The 21,404-nt window shown below is 38.2% G+C and overlaps 1 protein-coding gene across 2 annotated transcripts in view; it reads right to left on the bottom strand.

The window, feature by feature from the left end:
* The window catches only part of PDE3B (phosphodiesterase 3B), a 59,643-nt gene that overhangs the window by 20,163 nt on the left and 18,076 nt on the right, over positions 1–21,404 (bottom strand). For both annotated transcript variants that reach the window (XM_070763852.1, XM_070763863.1), the window contains exons 2-5: positions 13,665–13,715; positions 11,749–11,997; positions 10,162–10,295; positions 2,299–2,408 (exon numbers count right to left, since the gene is read on the bottom strand). In XM_070763852.1, coding sequence (XP_070619953.1) covers positions 2,299–2,408; positions 10,162–10,295; positions 11,749–11,997; positions 13,665–13,715 — 544 coding nt within the window. The remainder of the gene's footprint in view (positions 1–2,298; positions 2,409–10,161; positions 10,296–11,748; positions 11,998–13,664; positions 13,716–21,404) is intronic.

The following is a 21,404-nucleotide window of genomic DNA, read 5'->3' as shown; positions in this document are numbered from 1 at the left end:
GAGAGAAAGAAAGAGGGACAGAGAGAAAGAAAGAGAAGAACAGAGAGAAAGAAATAGAGGGACAGAGAAAGGGAGAGGAGAGATAGAAAGGGGGAGAGAGAAAGAGGGAGAGATAGAAAGAAAGAAAGAGAGGGTCAGAGAAAGGGAGAGGAGAGATAGAAAGGGGGAGAAAGAGGGAGAGATAGAGAAGGAGAGAGAGAAAGAAAGAGATACAAAGAGAGTGAGTGAGAGAAGGAGAGATAAGAAAGAGAAAGAAAGAGGGACAGAGAGAAAGAAAGGGACAGAGAGAAAGAAAGAGAGGGACAGAGAGAAAGAAAGAGAGGGACAGAGAGAAAGAAAGAGGGACAGAGAGAAAGAAAGAGAGGGACAGAGAAAGAAAGAGAGGAACAGAGAGAAAGAAAGAGAGGGACAGAGAGAAAGAAAGAGGGACAGAGAGAAAGAAAGAGAGGGACAGTGAGAAAGAAAGAGAGGGACAGAGAAAGGGAGAGAGAGAAAGAGAAAGAAAGGTAGAGAGAAAGAGGGAGAGATAGAAAGAAAGAAAGAAAGAAAGAAAGAGAGAGGGGGGCTTTTTTGTATATTTTCCCAATTCCCCTAGGGCAGTGTTATTGTAATAAATATTTTAGCCTACTTTTTGGCTCAAAATATTTTTTTTCTATTTTCCTCCTCTAAAAACTAGGTGCGTCTTATCAGCAGGTGCGTCTTATAGAGCGAAAAATACGGTATATGTAATTCTTCATTTGGTAATGTGTGGATTCACATGCAGAGACTTCACACTTTGTCCTATAGCCTTTCAGAATGTCTCAGAGCTAAAGAGGGACAGAGGGAGGAACTGGAATTATAGTGAAGATTTAAAGACTGATCAAATATTAAAAGGCTGATAAAATTTCACCCAGCAATATTTGCAGTCTGCAAAGCTTGCTCTCAAGGACAAACTTCTCCCTGCTTTGTAAATATTTGCAAGTATGGGTAGTCACCAACTTGCAACCATTCACTTACTAACCATTTGAAGTTAAAACAGAACCAGAAAAAATGACTTATGACCATTTTCATACTTACAACCTTTGCAAGATCCCCATGGTCATGTGATCAAAATTTGGTCCCTTGGCAACTGGCAGTATTTATGGCAATTGCACTGTCTTGGAGTCATATGATCACTATCTGTAACCTTCCCAGCCAGATTTAAACAAGCAAAGTCATGGAGGAAGCCAGACCAACAACTGCACGATTTACTTAACAACTGCAGTGATAATAAAATGTGGAACAACTAAACAACTGCCTTGCTTAGTAAGGGAAATTTTGGGTTCATTTGTGGTCAAAAGCCAGTGATAGGAAAACCTTTCTGGCTCATGTGCCAAAAGGGTGTGCATGCGGGGTAGCGTGCACTCGCCCACACCCACAATGCGTGTGCATGTGCACAATTCCTGTACTGCCCCCCTCAGCATCTGCACAACCCCTATGCTGCCCCTCCTCTACATGTGCACAGGCCTCACTGAAGGCTCCGGACTTCCGGTAGGCCTGTTGGGCTGCTTCTTGCTCTTCCCAGGGTTCAGGAAAGCCTCCTGAACCCTGGGGATGCTGAAAAATAGCCCAACGGGACAACTGGAAATTTGGAAATGAAACGGAAGTGGAGCTGCCCTACTACTTACCCTCAGATAGTTGCAACCAGGCCTCGTACACCTCGTCCCATTTCTTCTGCAGTCAGCAAGGCTTTCCTGAAGGCCTCTGTAGCTGATAACAGAGCTCTGGATCGATCCAGAGCTCTGTTACCAGCTGTAGAGGCCTTTCCTAAAGGCCCTTCCTGAAGATCTCATTGCTGATAACAGCTCTGGATCAATCTGGAGCTCTGTTATCAGCTGCAGAGGCCTTCAGAAAAGCCTTGCTGGCTGCAGAAGAAATGGGACAAGGAGTGTGAGGCCTGACTGCAACTGTCCAAAGCCAAAGAAGTTCCTGACGACCTCTGACACCAAAAAGGAAGCTGGGGGTAATGTACACAAGTGAACTTCCGGTTGGCCCTTTGGACCATTTTTGGCCATCCCCCAACTTCAGGATGCTTTCCTGAAGCCTGGGGATGCCAAACATGCCCGGAAATCAGCTAGCCAGTGTGGGTATTATAAGGGACTGGGTGACTCTTAGGAATATAAGATTGCTAACCCTTGAAGGTTTTGATCTCCAATCCAGATGGCATTCTTTTTTAATGATGGATCACCAAAAAATAACCAATTATTTTAAGCACCACCTCCTACGAAAAACTCTAATAACAACTTGGCAAATTATAATATATAATTTTTATATTCTTACCGGCTCGTCTAGAACCTGCATTGTTTGCTGAGGTCACCGAAGATGATCTTTGTTTTGGAATTGTCAACAGGTTTGTGCCAACAAGAGGCCCATTTGGATAAGATCCTTGGCTAATTGAAAAACAGAAAAAGAAATCTTTCTCCTCTTATTTTACTAAACTAAAATATAGGAAAGTACATTTTAAAATTGCAGTTAAATGTATGACAACCAATGATTATAGCTAATGGTCATGGATATTAAATACTAGTAAAGATAGTAAAATAAAACAATAATAAAGTAGTAAAATACTTTAAATACTTAAAAACAAAATACTGAATGTCTCTCAGGTGGCAAAAGACAAGGTCCATATATGCAAGTTCAAATTAACTGATTTATTGATAAAAGGAACTAATCTCAACTAATGGTCAATACCAAGGTCTAGTTAGATAAGGATCAAGGCAATCAAGGGTGCTTGGCCTTTGTGGTTACATAAGGATTCTAGACTGATCCCTCTTTTTACTCCTCCCCCTGGCACTACCAGTCCTTCTCTTACAATGAATTTCTGGCTAACAAATAAAATAAGTTCTGACTATGGAAGATCTTACATTAGTTGATGCCTCACTTTCACTGTGGCTGCATGGTATTTTGCTATTTTATTTTATTTTTATTACTTAGATTTGTATGCCGCCCCTCTCCGAAGACTCGGGGCGGCTCACAACATGTAAAAAACAAATCATAAGCAATCAGACAAATTTAAAACATTTAAATATTTTTTAAAAAAAACCCCATATGCTAACAGTCACACACACAGACATACCATGCATAAATTAAACGTGCCCAGGGGGAGATGTTTCAGTTCCCCCATGCCTGACGGCAAAGGTGGGTTTTAAGGAGTTTACGGAAGGCAGGAAGAGTAGGGGCAGTTCTAATCTCCGGGGGGAGTTGGTTCCAGAGGGCCGGGGCCGCCACAGAGAAGGCTCTTCCCCTGGGGCCCGCCAACCGACATTGTTTAGTTGACGGGACCCGGAGAAGGCCCACTCTGTGGGACCTAATCGGTCGCTGGGATTCGTGCGGCAGGAGGCGGTCTCGGAGATATTCTGGTCCGATGCCATGAAGGGCTTTAAAGGTCATAACCAACACTTTGAATTGTGACCGGAAATTGATCGGCAACCAATGCAGACTGCGGAGTGATGGTGAAACATGGGCATACCTAGGTAGGCCCATGACTGCTCTCGCAGCTGCATTTTGCACGATCTGAAGTTTCCGAACACTTTTCAAAGGTAGCCCCATGTAGAGAGCATTACAGTAGTCGAACCTCGAGGTGATGAGGGCATGAGTGACTGTGAGCAATGAGTCCCGGTCCAGATAGGGCCGCAACTGGTGCACCAGGCGAACCTGGGCAAACGTCCCCCTCGCCACAGCTGAAAGATGTTGTTCTAATGTGAGCTGTGGATCGAGGAGGACGCCCAAGTTGCGGACCCTCTCTGAGGGGGTCAATAATTCCCCCCCCAGGGTGATGGACGGACAGATGGGATTGTCCTTGGGAGGCAGCACCCACAGCCACTCCGTCTTATCCGGGTTGAGCTTGAGTCTGTTGACACCCATCCAGGCCCCAACAGCCTCCAGGCACCGGCACATCACTTCCACCGCTTCGTTGACTGGGCATGGGGTGGAGATGTAAAGCTGGGTATCATCCGCATATTGGATGATACGCTATAAATTGGGCTATTGAGCAGTAGTTTAAATTTGCATCATCTTGGCATCATCACATGACATATCATGACTTCCCCCCGCTTTGTTAAACTGGTCGTGGGTGTGACCAGCGTGTAATACATTCGAGCCGTAAGTTTTTTAGCCCTGCTATAGAGGTTTTGTACTCTGAAAAAAGCAAAATTCATACAGAAATTAAGTTTAGATAACTGTTCTTCCAGGACACTAAGGAAGCAAGAGTAAGCTATGTTTATCTATGTCCCACAACTGTAAAATAAGGCATTGTTTCAATATGCCTATCTCTTCATGGGCACATATATTTCCAATAAAGGTTTCAAAATATCCCCTCTTCCCTGTTACAGTGCCAAAAAACAAAATATTATACTTAGTCCAGAAAAAAGGGTTCCTTAACTTGGGAAAGGCAAATATGGACAGATAATTGGCTGCTTCCCAAAAATCTTTTGTCACCCAGATGCTGCTTCCTTATACAATCTGATACTTCCAATTGGAACTTAATATCACTCAAGTCTCTATAGAACTGTATGCTTGGGAAGATTACGGTATATTCTAAGATTCACATGAAATTTGCTGAAAACCTACATGTCCTAAACTTTTACTCTATGAAATTGTTTCAGCTTTCAAGAGTTGCTGGAGTAGAGCAAGGATGTTTTGGGTTGTAGGTAAAGCATCCCAAATGGATGACTAAGGTGTAGAGTTTGGTTGTGTTTTATGATTTTATGGATTTTATTGTTTGGTGTTTTACTGTTATTGTGAACCACCCAAAGAAGTGTTTTAAAGTGGGGTATTAACTGCTTCTCTGGGAAATGCAAATATAGATCTCATATAGATCTTAGAAATTTAAACTAAAGTTTAATAAGTATTCTTCCCAATATAAAGTTTTTAAATAATAGTTGAGGCAAAATTTTAACTTGAAAGAGACTTAAAGCAATCTGTGTGTGAGTATGCGCGCGTGTGTGTACTTACACTGTTAAAATTTATTCAAATTCCATCGAAACCTGGAGTTTATTACTCAGATGCTATGAACATATTTTGTTTATAATACTTAGTAGACTGATAGGTTTAACTAAGCCTTCAATATTAGTTTTTGATAACTATTGTGGTTACCTTCCCATTTCACTTTTTAGGAATCTTCATTGTTTAATCAATAAATATAAATAGAGATGTCAACAAAGAGGCCTACCAGTTACAATTCCTTTTAATTATTTCAGGAAAGACAAGTTCATTATATGGCATTTTCTCAGTCTTAACTGATTCCGGTTAGACTTTCTGCAAAGTACAGTGATCCCTCGAGTTTCGCGATCTCGATGTTCGCTAAACGCTATATCGCGAGTTTTCAACCCGGAAGTAAACTCCACCATCTACGCATGCGTGCCCTTCCACGCATGCGTAGATGGTGGAGTTTCCCCGCCGGGCAGAGGCTTCCCTGGGTCTTCCCCCTCTTGCCCCGGTAAGGCGCGAGCAACGGCGTGGGCGGGTGGGCGGCACACGCGCGGGAAACCCCCAGGCCGCTTCTCAGCTGAGAAGCGGCCCCAGCAACAGCGCGGGGGGCGGGCAGCACGCGCGCACGCCGAGGAAACCCCCGGGCCGCTTCTCAGCTGAGAAGCGGCCCCAGCAACAGCGCGGGGGGCGGGCAGCACGCGCGCACGCCGAGGAAACCCCCGGGCCGCTTCTCAGCTGAGAAGCGGCCCCAGCAACAGCGCGGGGGGCGGGCAGCACGCGCGCACGCCGAGGAAACCCCCGGGCCGCTTCTCAGCTGAGAAGCGGCCCCAGCAACAGCGCGGGGGGCGGGCAGCACGCGCGCACGCCGAGGAAACCCCCGGGCCGCTTCTCAGCTGAGAAGCGGCCCCAGCAACAGCGCGGGGGGCGGGCAGCACGCGCGCACGCCGAGGAAACCCCCGGGCCGCTTCTCAGCTGAGAAGCGGCCCCAGCAACAGCGCGGGGGGCGGGCAGCACGCGCGCACGCCGAGGAAACCCCCGGGCCGCTTCTCAGCTGAGAAGCGGCCCCAGCAACAGCGCGGGGGGCGGGCAGCACGCGCGCACGCCGAGGAAACCCCCGGGCCGCTTCTCAGCTGAGAAGCGGCCCCAGCAACAGCGCGGGGGGCGGGCAGCACGCGCGCACGCCGAGGAAACCCCCGGGCCGCTTCTCAGCTGAGAAGCGGCCCCAGCAACAGCGCGGGGGGCGGGCAGCACGCGCGCACGCCGAGGAAACCCCCGGGCCGCTTCTCAGCTGAGAAGCGGCCCCAGCAACAGCGCGGGGGGCGGGCAGCACGCGCGCACGCCGAGGAAACCCCCGGGCCGCTTCTCAGCTGAGAAGCGGCCCCAGCAACAGCGCGGGGGGCGGGCGGCGGGCGGCACGCGCGCGGACAAGCAGCAGCAGCGAGGCGGCGGGGAAACCCAATCTTCGGCTCCTCGCTGCTGCTGTGGAAATAAAAACACCATCTGCGCATGCGCAGATGGTGTTTTTACTTCCGCACCGCTACTTCGCGAAAATTCGATTATCGCAAGGGGTCCTGGAACGGAACCCTCGCGATAATAGAGGGATCACTGTAATTGGAGTCAGCTATCCAGAGTGCTGAAGTCATGATAAACATTTTCACTATTGAGATTAATCAGAACTGTTAACCTGAAGCTCTTCTTCTCTTGAAGGATTAAATTGGCCAGGTTATCAATTAATCCACACACCCCTTTAAAAAGGACAGTAATTTTGTCTGATAAAAGGATGAGTTGGGGCCAGGCATCTATTATAGCTCGCTATTTCTTCTGCTTAAGAATTAATTTATATAGTGATTTGAAAATGGAATCTGAATATGGAAATCAAAAGAATGAAGTTTGTAAACAACATAGGCAACTTAAATGTTTTTTTCTCCCAATAGCAGTAGCACTTAGACTTATATACCACTCCATAGTGAATTATAGCATTCTGTGAGCAGTTTGTAATCAATAATAGTCTGGTTCCTCATTGTACTGATCACGGAAGAATGGAAGACGAAGTCAACCTTAAGCTGTCAAACTTGTGTCATCACATTGTTGTCATGTGATGTATCATGACTTCCCCTCCTTAGCTAAAACAGGGGTGGGCATGGCCAGTGCGTGATGCAACTGCCATTCCAAAATATTCCATGAGAAGAAGGTGCAGGTGTGGTCTTTTGGTGATAGTTATTTTTCCTGGTTTTTACTGCCATTTCATGCAAATCATCATCATTATTATAAGTGTACCTTATTCATAAAGGCACAGATACTTAATTATATACTAAGAGATATAGTAAAGGTTAAACACACAGAAATACAGTTAAGTGTTATAAAATATAGCATAGAAACATAATATATTTTGGAAACAAAATAAAAACAGTTGTACTGTATCAGTCCATAGACCTAATTACTATATCAATCTTTTGCTAGACATCCAAACATAGGACATAGGTATAAGAGAATATACTTTTCATGCTCCCTAGCAACTACGAACTATTATCAATAGCTAATAAAAGGTAAGCACATGCTGAAGACAAAGGCTCTGTTGAAGGAATTTAAAAGGAAGGATTCACTTGGTGATGCCTTATCTACAAAGCAAACATAACCTTTACAATGCACAAAATAAACAGAGGACCATCACCTCAAATATTTGCATGTAATCCTTGTTAAGTGACCTCAGTCAGGACCACCAACTTGGTCTTTAAACAAAGCAAAGTGAAATCATAACTATGCTTATGATCTTATTTCAGCTTTCCTTTGCTTTAATTATCTGCAAAGATTGTAAATATGAGGATTAGCTGTAAAGTTTCTTTTCCATCACTGTCATAATTACAAACAGTGACTAAATAAGACAGTTATTAAATAATAAGAACTATCTGTATAGCACTTTTCTTAATTCTAAGTTCATTTCTCAGAATAGAAGACCATTTGTTTGTTTGTATTTTCTAAGCTGCAGATCTCCCTCAAAGAGGCTTTCTGGGTGGTAAGGAGGATGAGGATCTGGGCAGTGATTATATATTGATTATTTAAGAAATTATTGATATAATTGATTGAAGGCAATGGTTACCACTTTGTACAATATTGATTTATCTTTTACTGTTGCCTATTAACAAAGAAATATTTTTGATGAATGACTACAGAAAAATGGATAGAAATAGCATTTCTGTTCTTGTAATTCTTTAAGAGTTTTTAGATGTAGCTAATTTTAAATGAAAAACATACCTGAAGAGTTTAGAAATCCTGAGCTACTAATAAGTATTCCATTAATATATTTAAACAGATTGTTTCCTGCGAAAAAGAATAGTCCAAATTTCAAATGCTCTCCGGGAGATGGAATGTAGGGTAATATATTTCTGGAGTTTTTTATCATTACATTCTTTTATTTATTAACTTGTCCACTATGCAGTTCTGTGCCCATTAACTAATGTATTTCTATTTCTTATAACATTAATATTTAACCCTATAAGTGCCAATTTAGTTCCAATGCACAGTGAGCATGTATTTTTATCAAATTTATCTTGAACTGCTATTGAAAAAGAATACTTAAGAGTTAAAGAAATGTTAATGTTGTACAATTTTAACTTTAAAAATGAATAGAAAATTAGCTAGGTTGTAAAAATATGCCACCTGCTGTTTAAAATGTTAATATGAAGCATTTAAGTATGGTCAGAACTCAGAAGATTTTTAAAGGTATTTCGTTGTCTAAATCGAGAAAACTTTCAGTGTATTTTATATATATTTTTGATCGTACAGAAAATTGTATAATTTAAACTACACATTTCTATTAATGCTTTGATTCATTTGTCTGTTTGATTAAAAAAAGTTATAACTTATTGAATTATATATATAATTGAGTTAAATTAATAATAATTTATACATATTGAAATTTTATAATAAATAGTTGGTGATGAATGAAATTTCAAACTTGTTTATTTGAACCAATCAGTAATATGATTTAGTAGCTATTCTTGCACCCATCATTATATCTATTTAATATGTTTGTGGAAAAATGGTTAATAAACTTTCTCCTGTCTATGCATTTTGGCTTCCATTATTCTCGACCTTTTTCATAACTAATAAATTAATTAGATTCTTACAGCTTCTATATTAGTCATTCTCTATTGCTTATGTCAGGGGTGTCAAACTCACATTGTCATGATGCCATCAAATGACTTATCAGGAATTTTTTCCCTTTCACTAAACCGGGCATGGGTGTGACACATCCGGCCCACGGGCCAGGAATTTGACAGCCCTGACTTATGTCCATGTTCTTGCTGTTTTCTTTCTTTTTAAACATTTGCTTAAATGTTTCTTACCCTGTCCAGTAGGACACCTATCCATCATAATTCTTGACTTCTGTACTAGAAGCTGAATTTCTAAAACTCATTTTATTTGACTTTTATCAGTTAGGTTTTATTGCAAGTTGGAGATATAAATATATGAGTACAAATTTTTTAAAGAAAATCAAGAAAAGATTATTTTCAAAATTAGGGAGAAATTATTATTTGTAATAATTTTCAATAATATCATTTTTAGGCTATCAGATCTGGGTAGCAAAAATCTAGATAATTGTTGATTAGTACAGTATTTAATTATTTGCTGTCATCTAGTGGACATCTGGATTTCTGCAGTTCTGTTTTAAAAGTTTTTGTGTTCTAGTAACTGCTTAGTAGCTCTTATGCATTAGCTTCAACATTCTACCTTATAGTTATAGGAATTTTTTTTAAAAACTTAACAATTCATTTATTAATAAATATAATTCACCTATGAAATTGTAAATTTACTGGTTCTTCTCACAAGAGCAAAACTGACTGTAGGCAAGCTGATGGCATTCATCCTTTTTATATTATTTCTTAGAATTATCACCTAAGCTAGAATGATAGAAACTGACTAAAATGCTTTCAAGTGGTGCTAGATTCCTGTTTATTTCACTATCCAATAAATATATGACTTATCATTAGTTACACATTCATTTCTTAACTCTTGATGTTCAGAATTAGTCTTTACTATTAGAACTCCATACTTTAAACATCTTGGATGAATGAAATAATGAATTTAATTACATATATTTTATACTATTTATAGCGTTTGAAAACTATATTGTGCAATATTGATTCAGTTAAATACAAAAAAAATTAAATATTTAAAAAAATACTATGAAATCTGTATTGGTAATATGCTAACCTCAGAAGATTATATTCATGGTGCGACCTTTTTCCATTATTACGTTCCCATCTAGAAGTTGGATCAATAGGCAGCAAGCTTCCTAAACTTCGCCTTAACTGTGGTGTGGGTAAGCTATTTCGGCTGCTCAGTACCTAGTTAAAAACAAGTTAAGAAAAATTATACTTTTCCCCCCAACAACAACAAAAATCCCTTTTAAATCATGCTTTATATTAGCATAATTTAATTTAAATCATTTAATTTAAATTAGCTAGATATATAATAAAGTAATTAAACACTAAACAACTTTATTTTTACAAAGTTTGATTACCACATTATCCATTTCCTCTTTATCCATTTGTTTTTCTGCCATAAGTGTCACAGAAGATTGCATTTATAAAATATATTAATATTGTACTTGAGACAACACTGTCTCCAACATTGATTGGAAAGTCTGCTATCGTAACAGAAAGTTCATTTCTTAGACGGTTTAGTTTTAAACTAAGACTTTAGTAAGAGTGGAAAGTTATCAGTTTGATTGCATATAATAGGAGTTCAGCAATTCTAAAAAAGGAGAATATTTGTAGCTCAAGATTGACACGAAGGGTCTTTGGTGCTCTGTGAGTTTGCCCATTTTCTTACAGATGTTTCATTACCCAAATTAGATAACATCATCAGTGCTCTAGGTAGAATTAAGCCATTCTGCTTTTCATGACCTTCAAGCAGTGAAGGACCACCAAATTTTTTACTACCACACTGTGGGTGTGGCTTATACAGGACGCCCTGCATTTTCTTTCAATATCTTTCAGTGTAAATTGGGTGCTCTGGGGTGGAGCTTCATTTTTGCTACCCCACTGCATTCCACCCTGTCCAGGCAGCAGCCCACCCCTGCCTATAAGTACTTTGCTATTTTCATGAAGCAATAGGTTTCTTTTATCTTCTGTTTATTTAACAATTCCTGAAGAAGTTTATATTGCTGTTTTTTTAACATTCCTAGACTACCTCATTATGACCTGCATCCTTCTGAAATTCTAAATTTCAGACCAATTTACTTCTTTAGTGACTTGCCATTTTTTCCATTTAGATCATTCTTTTATTTTTTGTACAGCCACCTTGGCTTCTTCTGCGGTCATTTTTTCCATAATTGAAATTGTTCACAATTGTGCTTTCAGTATAGCTTATAAAGTACATAAAATAAGCTCCTTTTCCTATTAGCGTCTCCTGTCATACTTGTATCATTTCTTTGTATTTATTAAAATTCAGCATTCGTGTTCAAGTAGCCTATTTACAATTGTTCGTAATATTTTCTTCCAATATTTCTGCTTCTTCCAAGATGTCAATCTAGTCTCTTTTAATATGAGGTCACTAATGAGAGTTTCCATTTTTTAGAAGAAATGTAAATGATGTGTAGTATAAGTAAACAATTTGCTGTTAGAATCCCCTTTCTATTAATTATTGATTAAACTCTAATGAGATAATATAAAAATTAAGGGAGGAGTAGAAGAGAAATTCAGGAACACTTAAGGCACCAAGTACTTTATTACACTGGAAGGTATTTAAATATGTTATGTACATGCTACATATTAATTACAATGGTAATATTTTAACCTTGTGCAGCTTACAGTCTCCTCTTTCAGGTGAGTCTTCCATTTCTGGACAGGAATAAAATCCTGGAAAGGGCGTAAATGAGTTAATCTTTGGTCTGCATGAACCTGAGAAAGCACTTAGTGAGTTATTGATGCTTTGAAGAGAAGAAATCACATGTGGAGGAAGGGCTGGATCAGACAGAAGATCAGACACTATGCTGCGAGTCTGATTTAGTACAGAAAGATCAACTTCAGTTCCACTGCATGTATTCTATAATAGAGAAAAATAATATTGGCTATTAATAACAAGAACTTTTATCTTGCACAATTTTTTTTATAGAAATAGGAAATACATCTCAGATAATCTGTAAAGGTACGTTCAACAATGTGACACAATATATTTTAACAAGTAAATATTGTGAAAATATATTGTAATATTAATATAGTACAAAAATATTTGAAGTTTTGCTACTTATTTACAATTTGGGGAAAATATTTGTAGATCTGAAAAAATAAAATGACATCATTTCTAGGCTTTTTCAATCTTTATTTTCAATTGTACAGATCTTCTATATATGTAATGGAGCTGCCAATTACTTTCGTAAACTGAGCATAAATTGGAGTGAATCACGTGAAACAAATACTGTATATCACTCCCTGGTTTCACTCATGCTTTCCTAATCTCACATGAGATCACAACCCACAGAAGATTTCAGAATCAATGTGAAAAGCATTTGCAAGCCAATGGGAAGCTTGAAGCAATGCGATTTCACAACCCCAAAGTGTCATTGACTTGCAAATGCTCTTGGGCTGGAGGTGGTGTAGGCCTCAGGTTCACTAAGAAATTCAATAATGACATGCTGCTTGTAATGTACATCACTTACAGACGCCATTTTGAAACACTGCTGCAGCTACACTTTCTGTCTGAAGAAATGCAAAACTTACACACGCACTCCTGACAATTCAAATAATGTAGATCTAAAGTTTTGCATTCATACCATTAGTGTAGACTGAGAAAAAAAATGTGGTGCATTACTTTCTGGGCGACCCTCGTATATATCTATGCTCCAAGGTTTTAACGCTAAGCTTTTTCTTCTCATCTTTCTCAGTCACTGGATGTTGTGTCACTTTCTTTAAAGCAAGAAGAAGCAGTTGTGTTGACGTCTCTCAAGAGAAGTACTGCTACTTGCCAACTTCATTATCTCCTTTTCCTTTTCTTCTTCACCTTCTCTTTGAGGGGTTTCACATCCTTTTCGCCCTTGCTCTCTATAGCCTTGTATCCAACTTTTTGTAATACTCATCCCTTTTTTCAACACCAGGAAAAGTAAAAGAATCTAACATGGCTTGCCTTCCAGATAAGGATTGTTAAGAGTGTACTCTAAGCACAATTCACTTGATCCACAAGAGGGTGCTGAAAGGCTTCAAATTTCTGGGGGGAAATAGGAAGAATATAAAAGAGCCAGATACATGTCCAGCAGTAGATAAAGATATTTGTTATATATCTGGCCCGAAATGAAGAGGTCTTAGTGGAAGCATCAAATTCACAATTATAAATTAATTTCACCAGTTCTAAGAATGTTCCAGTTCTAGGGAATTCATATGAACACACCGATGTCTGAATATTGGGGAGGGGGAAATTTCCCATGTCCAACTAGAAGTAGGAGAAGAGTCGTGGAGGAAGAAATATCTTGGCTTCTGGAAAAAGGGATGTTGGGCTTACCTGATACATTCCTTCTCAGGGAGGTGGAGATAGCATCCAGGAAAGGGTTAACTCCTTTTAAATTCTCTCAAAAGAGAATGACTGACTGCCTATATAAAATTTTCTCAGATTTCCTGAGAAAGAATCACATTAATTGATACTCATTTTTATTTACAGGAGAAATATCAATTTGGTATTTTTTCTTGTTAGAATTCTTTTTATATTTTACATGTACTGACCTGATGATGAGGTTTATACCATTGCTTTAAGTCCCAGTCCCAAAGAATCATCTGTAAATCAAAAAACAGGTCGTTATAAGCAAATTGTCCATATCTGGCAACTCTTCAAATCATGAATTACAAATATAAAAAACTTCTCTAAATAGTCTGTATTTGCTGCATTTAGTTGCTGCACTTCACTTCAATAAATAAAAAGTGAATATAAGGAGATTCCTGGAAAATAGTTACCGTATTTTTCAGAGTATAAGACACACCTCTTCCCCACCTAAGAGGCTGAAAATTTGGGTCATCTGAATGTAGTTTTTTTCCAAGCTTTTTTTCAGCCCTAACTAGGTGCTAACGAGCTTCCCAGCTCTTACCTTGCAAGCCTTTTCATTGCTATTCTCTGCAAAGAATGTTTTCCAAGTCTTAAGTCTTTGCAGGTTTTTTGCCCCATTGCTCTACTTGCTCAGATGTTTCTTTCCAACCCTAACCAGGTGTTAACAATGTTTCCAGCTCTTAAGGCTTGAAAACTCTTTCAATATTACTCTCTGCGAAGAATGTTTTGAGTAGACTGGCTGTTTTTTATATAATGGGATTTTAGTTACTGCTTTTTAACTATTAGATTTGTATACATATTGTTTGTATTGCATGTTGTGAGCCGCTCCGGATCCTCGGAGAGGGGTGGCATACAAGTCTAATAAATTGAATTGAACTGAATGTTTTCCAAGCCCTAAGTCTGCAAAGACTTTTTTTTCATTGCTCTACTTCAGGGTTAGGCAACGTTGGCTCTTCTATGACATGTGGACTCCCAGGAATTCAACTCCAAGAATTCCTGAGCTTCAACTCCCAGGCATTCTGGGAGTTGAAGTTTACAAGTCATGGAAGAGCTCTACTTGCTCCGAATATTTCTTTCCAGCCCTAATCAGGTGCTAACAATGTTCACAGCTCTTACCAGCTTGCAAGCACTTTCATTGTTACTCTCTCTGAATAAGAGGATTTTTTAAAGCCCTAACCACGTGATAAAATAATGTGCTGAAGCTGACCAGACTAAGGACGCTAGCCAGATGAATATCTGGTAGGCAGTTCCCCCCCCCCCCACTTTTCCTCTCCCAAAACTAAGGTACGTCTTATACTCCTGTGCTTTATACTTCAAAAAATATGGTAATAAGTTTAAAAAGTAATTTAAACAATTTTGTATTTCACAAATTTCTTTCAGTAAATATTTTTCAATATATTCATCAAAAACTATTTATTTGTTCAATCTATATAGCTGCCCATATGTGACTCTGGGCAGGTCAAAACGGGAAAATATAAAAAATACAAAAAAAGCAAATATCAGATAACAACAATAATCAAAATAATTCAAAATAAAAGCCATTAATACCATTAAAAACAAAATCTACAAGACTAACACATTTAGAATAAAAAGTGTAAAAAACCACATATGACCAATTAATCCAAGCTATTAACAGTATAGAAATTTAACAGGCTCTACACCACCAAAATATTATTTTCCGTTTCAGATTTAGAGACAATGGGACAAGCAGATGAACTTTATTTTCATAGAGATAGTTGTCACTTTATCATTCATTCACATGTTCTAATTTTTCAAATTTCAATAACATTTTATGTATTTTAGCAATCATGTGTTCACCGTTTATACATTACATCCAATTACAAACTCATTCTTGCAATATTCACAACCATAAACTCTTGTTTATTTTAAGTCTTTTTAACAGCTGTAAATAAGAAAACATTAGAAACTATTATTCTTCTGCCATCAATTCTCTTGATTTTATCTTACAGTCCATTTTGATCAAGCTAATCTCTTGCTGACCTAGATCAGGGGTGTCAAACTGGTAGCCTGTGATCCAGATGTGTCATGTGTAGGCCACACCCACCCCAGCTCCATGAAGGGGAAACATTGCAAAATATAATGTGACAGCAATGTGATGCTGCCAGTTTGACACCCGTCATCTAGATGTCTCTTCTTATGTATCATATCCCTCAGCATTAACCATAAATAGTGATAGGGTCCATGGTAAAAGAGAGTTCACATGGGTACAATACAATCTAAGGCCCATAATTGCCCTCTCATTATTGGCAAGTAACACCTTGCTCAAGATTGTGTAAGACGAGCATCAGATACAACTATCAGGTTGGCCCTGCTTTAGCATCTGTTTTAGCATCTGGCCCTGCTTTAGCATCTGGTATATTAGTTGCTGATATTCTGGGCACTGCAGTTTTAAAAACATGCTGAAAAATTAGAATATATGCAGAGAAGACAGACTAAGGTGATAAGGGAACTAGAGATCAATCAAATACAGTGGAACCCCGACATAAGAGCTGCTCTACTTAAGAGCAACTCGAGATAAGAGCTGGGAGGGGAGAGATATTTTTGTTCTACTTACAAGCCCAAATTCGAGATACAAGCGCCAAGGAGCTGTCTCCTGAAGCCAAACGCTAACTTCCGTGTTCGGCTTCAGGAGACAGCTGCGAAGCGGCGCGCGTGTTTTAAAAGGTTGCAGCCGGCCTGGGGGGCTCGGGGGGGGGTGCTTGCAGCTTTCTTTCTTGCTCTTTTTCTTTCTCTCTTTTACCTTCCCTTCCTCTATTTCTTCTTTTCTTTCTCCTTCCCACCTTCTTCTCTCCCTCCCTCCCTTCACTCATTCCTCTTACTCTCCCCTTTCATAAGTTTCCTTGCTTCCTTCCTCTGTTTCTGTCCCTTCCCTCTTTCCTTCCTTCCTTCCCACCCTCCGTCCATTCATTCACCCATTCCTCTCTTGATCGCTTAAAGCCGGTCCCTGGTGCAAAAAGGGTTGGGGACCTCTGTCCTACAGGATTGGGTGGCAGAGAAGTTGAACATATGTAAATTTAAAAGTTTAAGAAAGTTTACAAGTTAAGTGAAAGAAACTTCATTATTCATTTATATGTACATGTACATTTCTTCATTAAAAACATGTCTTTCTGCATAATTTAGACTAACTTTGTGAGTTTTTTGAGGGCTGGAACCAATTAAAATTATTTACATTAATTCCTATGGGGAAAAGTCGTTCGAGATAAGAGCTGCTCGACTTAAGAGCCCAGGTCCGGAACGAATTAAACTCGTATCTCGAGGTACCACTGTAAAGAGAAATTGGAAACAGATAACTTTTGCTGGCAGAAGAAAGGATTAAGAAGTGATTTTATAACCATCTTCCTACTAGAACTGGACAGGTGGACATGTTCCAGATTCCCTCGGTGAAACAATGTCATCTACTATAATGTCTGCCATAGCACCCACCTTAAGAAGAAGCCTATTCCAGACATAGAGATAGCCCTGACCCTATTGGGCCTTTAGGAAATAAAAAAAACTTTTCCTGAAGCACTGGGGAAAGGATATTGATGGACCTGGCACAGGATGAATGCAATTAGTCTTGTTTATTTTTTTAAAAGTCCTTTTAGTGTATTATGTGTTATTTTGTTTGCTGTCTGTGTTAGATGGAATGCTGTATGTTTCTTTAATAAATATACTGTGACTGATTTTTTTCTGTGATAACTGTAGATCTTAAACCACGTTAAAACAACTACAAAGGATCTAATTTACATTTTAGGAGAAAAAATATCAGAGAATGGAAGATGATATGGGGGCGATGAAAAGCTGGATTGCTGTCTTTTAGAGGTGTTTCAATTCTGAATTTCCTGCAACAGCTAGAAATTGAACTGGTGAATCTTTGAGCTTCATTCTGTGATTCTGGATGTAGGTAAAGATATTATTTTCAAATGTTACAGACGCTTCCATAAGGTGGTGCTCAAAACATAATTCTCAGAGAAATTACTTAATTTAGGTTCATGACTCTTGTTTTTTGTTCAGTGAAAAAAGAGAATGCTAAAAATGTTACTTAAATCTAGCTTTAAGATGCTGATCAGATTGACAGCTTACTTCATTATTTTTATTATTAGATTTTTATTTATTCTTTATTACTTTATGAGTTACACAAGGCAGTAAAACATACCTAATATACATTATCCTCTTTTCCCCATAACAACAACCTGTGAGGTAGGTTGGGCTGAGAGAGAGTAAATGGCCCAAAATTACCCTGCTAGCTTTCAAGCCAAAGGTGGCACTACAACTCACAGCCCCCATCAGGAAAAGATTGTTGATATTATATATTTTGTCTAAAAAGTGCAATAAAGAGTCAATGTGGATTAGGTAATGGACTAAAACTGGAAGAACCATGTTCAAATATACCATTAGCCATGGAAATTAGATGGTTTTCAATTCAGCCTATTTCATAGGGTTGTTCCAATAAAGATAAAATAAAGACCGATTCCTAGGTAAGCTACCATGAATTCCTGAAGAAACAGCTATAAATCAAATCAATAAATATCAAAGAGTAATAGTGATTAAGATGTGATGTTATTATATTTTGCAATAATTAAAAAAAGAGATGGGTTTCATTTGAATCTGAGGGCACATTATCTTTAAATAAATAGAATAGAATAGAATAGAATTTTATTGGCCAAGTGTGATTGGACACACAAGGAATTTGTCTTGGTGCATATGCTCTCAGTGTACATAAAAGAAAAAGATACATTTGTCAAGAATCATGTGGTACAACACTTAATGATTGTCATAGGGGTCAAATAAGCAATGAAGAAACAATCAACATAAAGAAAATGGGGGAAACAGTTTTAAATTATTTCTGCACTGAAAGTTGATAGGATATGAAGAATATCTGATTTGAAAATACCAACTTTAAAGTATATTTGAGAGGTAATTTCAAAAGATAGATGATTCTCCTGCCTACAGCACCAATGATAGAATTAACAATGCTATCTATCTTCCATGATAGAAGATAAATGACTAAAAGGAAACCATACTGTAAATAATAGATATTTTATAGATGTAAAAGAACAGGTTGATATGCTTAGGGGGTGAGGATAATATTAGTAGGTAAGACATAAAACAAAACAACATATACTACTGCGACAGGACTACAATCTCAGGCATTTCAGAATTGGTCATGCTGCTTCATTTCGTGAGACCTTGAGTGAAACCTTTGTAAACAAATTTACCTGGTCTTTCTGCCTGTAACAAGAGCCTCCAGTGCCTGCAGAATGATCATCTCAGCTGCTCTATAACATTTCTGAAGTAGAAAGATCACAGGAGCTTTACTTACTGATTCTCTGGCTAAGGCACCTGCAGGCCCAATTATATTATGGAAGGAGTGATGTCAAGCACTTTTATTGCTTGAAGTGGTTCTCTCAAGAGCTGTAGATTTCTTGAACGGATATAACTGAGTTCTAGAACCAATTATAGTGCTACCTCTACTTAAGAACTTAATTCATTCTGTGACCAGGTTCTTACGTAGAAAAGTTTGTAAGTAGAAGCAATTTTTCCTACAGGAATCATTGTAAAAGCAAATACTGTAATGCATGAAAACCATTACGAAAGAAATAAAAGCTCGGAATTTGGGTGGGAGGAGGAGGAGGAAGAAGAGGAGGACAGTCGCTGCCAAAGAAAGAAGGTGAGGTGAATCAAAAAAATCCAAAACTTTAAGGCTTTTTTTTTTTTTTTTTTAAAGAGGGACTGAGGTGGCAAGGAGGAGTAAGCACCTCCCATACACCCGGCGCGAGGCTGCCTCGCATACACTACGCCAGAGAAAGAAACCGAGGTGGGCGAGAGGGGGGAATCTCCCGCTCCTTTGACCCAAAGGCGGCTGCTACTGCTGCTGCTACCTGCTTCCTCTACCTTCCCATGCTGAAGGGCTCCCCTCTCCTCTGACTCGCTCACTTTGTAGCTGTAATATTTGTAGTAATATTTTATAATATTTTATAAGATTTGTATGCAGTCCCTCTCCGAAGACTTTAATATTGTACTAATTTATTCCATAAAGTTTACAGAGCCAAACATGAAACAATTTAATTTTAATCAAACAACTATTTAAATGCAATTAAGATTATTATTGCCCAGGATTGTCATTTATCCAGGTCAAAGATTTATACTGAGATCATGTATATATAAATTCCACGTAAGAATCTACAAGATTAAAACTTCAAATTATAGATATTTTAATGCAGGCTTAATACAATAATGGGTATACTATATGTGCCAATCTTCAGAACCTATAAAATATAAAATTTGAGTAGACCATCAATAGTGTAGTTAATCAGAGCATAGATAATCCGAATTACCATGAGAAGATTCAACAACCTAATATTTTAAATGTAAAAATATGTGGCAGACAAAATTCATTTAATGTTATTTTAACATCTATCTTATTCAACATTTTTATTGATTAAAAATAGTTCAGATATTCCAACAGCATCTCATGAGATCTGGCTTGGTAAATAAATACTGGTATTTCCATGGAAACTAAGCACAGCATTTAACCAAACAAAGACAATAACACCATAGCAACTTGTTTCAGATGGTAAATCTGCAAAGATCTTTAGTTTATTTTTGAAAGAGAAACACTACTTTTTACGAAAAGAACATGCTATTATTAAACAAACTTTCCTTCCTTTTTACCAAATATAAGAACTTAAAATTGATGTAAATTTTCTTATTGTGATCAGATAATAGGTTCATGTGTCTCAAAGGAAAAAGAAAAACTCTTCTACACAATTTTGGGAAATTTACCCAGATTTGGGAAAGACTGCCTGCTTGTTAGACTTTTAAATATGAAAAATAAATATTGCAGGCAGAGAATCCAAAATGGTAGCTAAGAATGAATTACTGTTGCCAAGATCTTACTTATGTTATTCTGGATTAACTCAAAATTAAAACCTGATTTCCCAATTGCCCAAAAGGTTTACCACTTTGTGACTGCAACACCCAGTATTATTTTCCCTTTTTCATGATCCTCAAAAGAATCTCACATAAATCACCTGTTTTTCATCTTTTGTGTGTAATGTCTTTACATCTTGTGTATAAATTGTTAAATTTCTCAAAGTTGTCTTTCAAAGTAATTTTAATAAGTAAACTATGTTACTTTTTTATTGTTACTTTTCTTGCGGTTTCTTGTTCCTCTATCTAAATAATAGACTAGCACTTGTACCTATACTTACAACAACCCTCTGTAAGCGGTTTACAGAGTCAGCATATTGCCCCCAACAATCTGCTTTCTCATTTTACCAACCTCGGAAGGATGATGAGCTTGATGAGATTTTTTTTAACAAAATTGTTTATTTTATTTTTTTCATATATTTACATCACATGAGATTTGAACTGCCAAATTGCAGGCAACCGGCAGTCAGCAGAAGTCACCTGCAGTACTGCACTCTAACCACTGTGGCTCAATAAGTATTATTTAGATCATAAACATTATTTCTGAATGTTTAACTGTATGCTTCTGGATATTCAAATATTATTTCTTTACATTCCAGATCACTCATTCACGCTAAATTTTGATTGAAAAGCAATAAAGGATGAATGGGTAGAATTTATCCTAGTGATTCTTGTCATTTCCATCTTCCTGGTAAATGCTTACTCTAAGTTCAATAGAAGTATAGCTACTGTAATAGAGAGCCAATTTGGTCTAGTGGTTAAGGCACCAAGTTAGAAAATGGAAGAACATGAATTCAAGATCTGTCTTAGCCATGAAAGCCAGTTGGTTGATTTTGGGTCACTCTCTCAGCTCAACTCACTTTACAGGATTGCTGTTGTAGGAAAAATACGAGGAAGGGGTGTTGGATATATTTGGAGCCTTGAATTATTTGTAACAAGAATATAATCAAAATATAAATGAATGAATAAATAAATGAATAAATAAATAA

This window comes from Erythrolamprus reginae, chromosome 1 (assembly GCF_031021105.1).
Source record: "Erythrolamprus reginae isolate rEryReg1 chromosome 1, rEryReg1.hap1, whole genome shotgun sequence".
Lineage (NCBI taxonomy): Eukaryota > Metazoa > Chordata > Lepidosauria > Squamata > Dipsadidae > Erythrolamprus > Erythrolamprus reginae.
This window is presented reverse-complemented; position numbering and strand designations above follow the sequence as displayed.